The sequence below is a fragment of the Notechis scutatus genome, chromosome Z (assembly GCF_049901735.1).
Source record: "Notechis scutatus isolate UNSWTSFEM ecotype Mainland chromosome Z, rNotScu1.2, whole genome shotgun sequence".
Taxonomy (NCBI): domain Eukaryota; kingdom Metazoa; phylum Chordata; class Lepidosauria; order Squamata; family Elapidae; genus Notechis; species Notechis scutatus.
In genome coordinates this window covers 103,022,144-103,028,143 of record NC_142025.1, presented here as the reverse complement: position 1 = coordinate 103,028,143, position 6,000 = coordinate 103,022,144, and the positions used below count along the sequence as shown (strand labels likewise).

Sequence of the window (6,000 nt, the reverse complement as noted above, 5' to 3'; positions counted from 1 at the left end):
CATCTTCCCTCCATCTTTGTTCTTTTGGCTGTAATTGAACAATCACTGAACAAATTGTATAAATCAAGGACTACCTGTAGCAGCATCAAACTTGTAACCCTCTCATTTGTAATGTTGTGTTATAAATTATTATAACTCACTGACTTTCCCAAAAACCATTCTCAATAACACATCAGAACTCACGGTTTGAGCATGATCCACCACTGCCTTCACAAAGTTGCAAGATTCAATGGTGCAGGAACGAACTGTTTCTGTTCGGCCTTCCCGAAAAAGACGAGTCATAGATGCTTCATAAGTGAGACAGAACTTGTTCATGTCCTAGAACAGCAAGAGGAATATATATAGACTCACAAGAAAGGGCTCTCTACTTGAGTATTGTCCTTGGAAAAATTAAGCAAAGTAAATTGTTGATGCCATGGAGGTGGAAAAATATAGCCTTTTAGATCAGAAAAGGCGAAATGTTCTTCTAGAAGCATGAACCTAAGGTATTCTGTTAACAAAATTCAGATTACAAGTACCTGAACAACCCTGAATCAAAATAGTTCCAGTTAATTTCTTCTTTATAAATGCAATCAAAGTTACTAATTATTTTGGTATATAAAAAAGACTTTTTCTTCAATTATTTTCTCCAATAATTCCCTAATTGTAATGTTTTGAAATCAGCAACATATCGTGTTTCTCCAACAATACGCCCCCCCCCCCCAATAGGAAGACCCAGAATGTTTTCTAGGCATAAAATGAAATTAAGCCCCTCCCCTCAAATTTAGGCCTAGTTTAAAACATGCGAAATTGGGGGAGGCGGGGGAACTTGCCATTAGGAGTGCCCCGCGGGCAGCTACGCCTTACCATCAGCCGGTCCTAACACTATGGGGGAGCACTGAGGGCTCCCTTAGCCAGGTCAGCAGGCGGGCGGCATTGGTGTGGATGTCCGGCAGCATTTCAGCCGCTTCTCAGGCCTCCGTAGCTTCCACGGTTCCCACCGGTGCTGGTGCCTCTCTCGCCAGCGCCGTCTCCAACAACAGCGTTCGAGTCGCTCCCGCTTTTCCCCCATCCCCGTAACAACAGGAAAAAGAAAGATTTTGAGGTACCTGGGAGTGCCGCGCGCTGCATTTTGGTTTAATCCCGAGCAGCTGGGTGGGTGTGAGAAGAGCCGAGCGAGCGTCTTTGCTGCTGCTACCCTTGGTGCTCCAGCCTTGGGCTCTGCAAGTTTGCAGAAGTCCTGGTGCGCAGCCCATTCCTGCATTCAAGCGCCCAGGCCGAGCTGCAGTTGTCCCTCTCTCGCCAGCGCCATCTCCAATAACAGCGGCAGCAGCGGTGAGAACCGTGGAAGCATTTCAGCCGCTTCTTGGGTGGGGAAGCAGCCTCTGTAACTTCCACAGTTCCCGCCACTGCTGCCGCTGTTATTGGAGATGGTGCTGGCGAGAGAGGGATAGCTGCAGCTCGGCCTGGGTGCTTGAATGCAGGAACGGCTGCGTACCGGGACTTTGCAAACTTGCAGAGCCCGAGGCTGGAGCACCAAGGGTAGCAGCAGCAGAGACGCGCTCGGCTCTTCTCACACCCACCCAGCCGCCGGATTAAACTAAAACACAGCGCACGGCGCTCCCAGGTACCTCAAAATCTTTTTTTTCCTGTTGTTACGGGGACGGGGGGAAAGCAGGAGCAACTCAGATGCTGTTGTTGGAGACGGCACTGGTTAATTAATTCACTCCAGAAAAGATGTCCTAGCCGTTTTTCAGGGCTCAAAAAAAAATAAGGCCCAACCTTATTTTGTGAGAAACACGGTATTTATCTTAGCCCAGTTGCCTTTAACACAACTAGTTTATCAAGTGTCTTACCCGAAAATGTGCTAGTTGAAGGGCAAGCTGGATGAAAGCATCCGGACTAGTGCGGCATTTCTTGATGTGGCCTTTGCCAAAGTCTTTAAAGGTAAAGACATGAAAATCAACATCACTGGCCAAAGTGTGGGCCAAAACAAAGGACTGCAAGATCACCTGTTGGCACTGTCAAGAATAAGAAACAGAAACAATTAGCAAAGCATATAGCAGATGTCATAGGAAAATCAGCTTTCCCTTATTTCTAGTTTCCTTCCCAATAGCTTATTTCTGTCTGAAGAGTCTACTAACTTTAGTCTTCAGAAGAGTCTTGAGGAGTAATGAAATTAACCAGCAATGGGCAATGGGCTTATACCCTGTACATTATGTATAATGTATTGTGAACTGCCTAAAGTGACTATAGAGTGAAACTGCTCCAATTCAATTCAAAAATAAATAATAATAAAGGGATGGGCAATCTCTCTATCTCCCTTTGCAATCCTTAAAGTCTCCAAAATTCACACCATTAAATTCAGCAGCCAACCATCAAATTTTATCAAGAAAAAAATATTTAATGTATTGTTTAAGAGTTTCATAAATTACTTAACATGGTTATTGAACTAACTCATGAGCTAGATTTACCCACAAGATGCTAAATGAGAAGAAAAGCAAAGGGTTAGATTTAACCAAGCTTAGCATATTGTGCAAACTTAACTGAAAGGCTTTTAACTAATTTAATCAATTTTCAATTAGCATTGTTGAAGAAAGACAGCAAAATAAAGAAGGCCACTCCGAAACATTAAAAGTCCCCTCAGCTACAATTCTTTCTGTAATACGTGTATCTGCGCCTATACATATTGACACTTTCTTATTTCATTAAGGCCACTTCCATGAATTAACACTGTCCTATCGCAAACCCAGCTGACATACCATTCTGTGTGTATATGTGTGTGTGTGTGTGTGTGTACATCTTTTGTCTTCACCAGAGCCTGAACTTACCTCTGATGATATTTCCCACTCCAGTTTTTGGGGTGGAGGGACGCTGGGGTCCATCTTGCCTTTGCAGTTCCCATCATCATCATATCCCAGCTGGAATGCATCTGTGGCAAGTGTGTACTATGAAAAAAGGACATCCAAGAGAAAGCTCAACTGCTTTGATTGCCTAGCTGCATCCTTCGTATTGAGCTAGCACCCCACTCCCTAGTACCCCAGAGAAACCAAGTATTCTCCATGTCACCCCTCCCTATGCTGGAGAACCCAACTGGAGCTTTACCTCCCAAAGATGTGCAACAATAGGTGCATCTGCCCATGAGTGTTCTGCATTGACTCCGGCTTTCCCGTTGCGGTAAACAATCAAGTTGAAAGATTTGTCAAACCACCTGTGAGAAAAGAGTAGCATCCTCTTTTCTATAGCCTATTCTTCTCATAATCAAAGATACACACATGGACATGCATGCCTCCATCTTGGGGGCACAAAACAATTTGTTTCAGGAGCCTGGCAACAGAGCATATCCTGACGCTGATCTCTTGCACTTCATTTTACCACTGATACTGGAGGAATGTCTACTGGCATACAAGGAGGCCTCATGGGGAAAGTCTTTTTTTTTTTTTTTTAGTATGAAGGAAGTGATATTTTGGTACAACTCCTCTGTTCAAGAAATGTGAAGAATATATGACCCAAGACCCTTATGACTTCTGACGTGCCATTTTTGCAGGTTGCAGAGAGGATATACCTACCTGTCACAGCCGTGTCCGTGTAGCAAGGATTTCGCATAGCCATCCAAAGCCTGACCTGGATTGGGCTCTCGCAGGCCCTGTTCACTTGTGTCAAGAGTGAGAAAGAAAGCAGCTTTCTCAATGATATTCAAGGACTGCTTGTTAATCCCAGACTGGAAGTAGGTCTGGCGGGCCCGGGCCCAGGCATCTCTACAAAAACATTAAACCATCAGAGTTAGGATAGGGCAGTGTTAATTCATGGAAGTGGCCTCAATGAAATAAGAAAGTCTATTATGGAAACCCTGATCCAAAGAAGTAACATTTGACTTTGGTGAGAATGGGTGATTGTTTCCCTAATTCTAACATGTTCTGTTCCATATTAAAGGAGAACCCAGAGGGTACCCCTTCCTTTATCCCCCTTTGAAGTCACTGCATGGACTTGTATCTCTTTCGGCTTCATAAGCATAAACAGTGAAAGGATGCAAAGAAAGGACTGTCAGAACTCCTAAGATCAGTTATTATGGTAGGGATAAAGGAAGGAACAATTGATTCTTTCCCAGTCCAATACTGGTTTTCCTCTGGAAGGAGGAAAGGTAGGTATGGAGATGATAGAAATTCCAAAGCGAGCAGAGGTTCATTCACTCTTTTCTACCATCTCTTTGCCATTCCCTCCCTTGCGCTCTACCAAGTCAACTATGGTTGTGCATGAGCCACCTTAGCTTTGTGGGTTGCATAATACTGGAATGAAGACCACAACAGTCTAAAGGGCTCCAAGTGACTGCCCTTTAGTATTCAGTATTTCATTTAACATGAAAGAGGATGAGCTCGTCTTAAGCTAGGGTCTTCACCATCTCCAGTGAATGGAGGGCCCCAGAGGCTTCTGAAAGGCATGGGACTTGCCCTCCTGAAGTGGGCAGGGCCATCTAAGACAGAGGAGGGTGCGAACCAGGTGAGCCAAGCACTCCTTAAATAAGAAACAAAGAAGTTAAAAGTACACTCAAATATATAAATGTATCCACGTGGTGGGGAGCAAAAGTAAAGAACAGCATAAAGAAGTGGCAGGGCGTGAAGGGACAGGGAAGCAAGGCAGTGACAGGCAGCCTGACATGAGGGTAGAACAGGACAGTTAACCGCAGAGTGGAGAAGCAGGACAACTAATGGGATGTAGAGGCCTTGAAGGCCACACCACACAACTCACACTGCACAACAACACCAGCCTCCCGGGATAAACTTGAATTTCTATCTAAAGTTATTTTCTTTGTCAGAGTATATTCATGAACTGGAATAGAGCATGGTAACAAGGTCAGCCAATGAATAGGCATAGCAACTAAATCAGCTAGTGAGGACAGTTTGGAAACTGAAACTAGAAGTAGCCTAGGCTGGAAACTGAAACTAAAAGTAGCCTGGGAGTGGCTCTATATTAAACTCCTAGTTGAGCTCTGAGTCTGTCTATTGAAATGAAACTGCTTCTATCCTCTGCTTGCCTGCTGAACTAAAGTGAAACTGATGTCTGTTTTTGAGCTCCTGAGTTGCTGCTGAACCTCTGAACTTGTAACATGTCTTCTTCTGTCTGAGTTTGCTTCATGTTGGAGAAATCTACAACTGGTTTGTAAAATCTACTTATTATGTTTATAAAGATGTTAAATGAAGCATCAGGCATCTGTGTTTATTTTTCTGGCACTGAATTAACGCTGCAAAACTCTTAACACTCTTCAAGCCCATTGAATGAAAAAGGAGCATAGTGTGAATCAGCCCATCTGTCAGCTATCACAAGTCCAACTTACTGAAAGTCTGGATCAAGGACAGGTCAGCTTCTCACCTTTCACCTGCAGTCATTGAAGGCAGTTTCTCCTCCCCGGGAAGAGGGGGTGTAGGGTCATAAAGGATAGCTTCAAACTGTGCCTGAAGTTCACAGGGTTCCAGCAGCTTCCCGTTGTAATACAACGATACCCGAAATAAGCGTCCTGCATGGTATACTGCAATGTGATCACTGTTTTGTAGATGTTGGATCTTATCTGGGTAGCAAGGACATAAACAAAATAAAAACTCCACTGGATCTCACTCAATGTATAGGCAGCCTAGCCACCTGCTTCTTCCCTCAGAGCCCCTCCAAGGAAAAAGAGGAATTGTAATTCAGTGAAAGGTTATGTCCTGTACTATAATTCAAATTTATCTCTCATCCCAGGCCAATAGTTCTGATTTTAATAAAATAGTAACAGGTCAAGCACTTTATATTCAAGCAATTGCAGCAAACACTTGCACTTTCTCTATCCAAAATTCCCAGCCAGCAAAATGTGAGTGGAAATTCTTATACCTCTAAAGTGTACCAACTAAGGAAAGCTGCCGTAGTCAAAGATTAATTAAAGAAGGCTGCACACAAAGAACAGGAGCTGAAACAAATGCCCATTTTTCTCTTTGCAGCCCTGTGTGCAAGACCTGCACATGTCCCCTTAACCTTTTAATATTGTTTAGG

At 43.8% G+C, this 6,000-nt stretch overlaps 1 protein-coding gene across 11 annotated transcripts in view; it reads right to left on the bottom strand.

Annotated features, from left to right (window-relative positions):
* Positions 1–6,000, bottom strand: part of CPT1C (carnitine palmitoyltransferase 1C) — a 45,256-nt gene that overhangs the window by 5,859 nt on the left and 33,397 nt on the right. For all 11 annotated transcript variants that reach the window (XM_087945235.1, XM_087945234.1, XM_087945232.1 and 8 more), the window contains 6 exons: positions 5,347–5,542; positions 3,549–3,737; positions 3,085–3,190; positions 2,811–2,927; positions 1,836–2,000; positions 184–318 (listed from right to left, as the gene is read on the bottom strand). In XM_087945235.1, the coding sequence (XP_087801361.1) occupies positions 184–318; positions 1,836–2,000; positions 2,811–2,927; positions 3,085–3,190; positions 3,549–3,737; positions 5,347–5,542 (908 nt within the window). The remainder of the gene's footprint in view (positions 1–183; positions 319–1,835; positions 2,001–2,810; positions 2,928–3,084; positions 3,191–3,548; positions 3,738–5,346; positions 5,543–6,000) is intronic.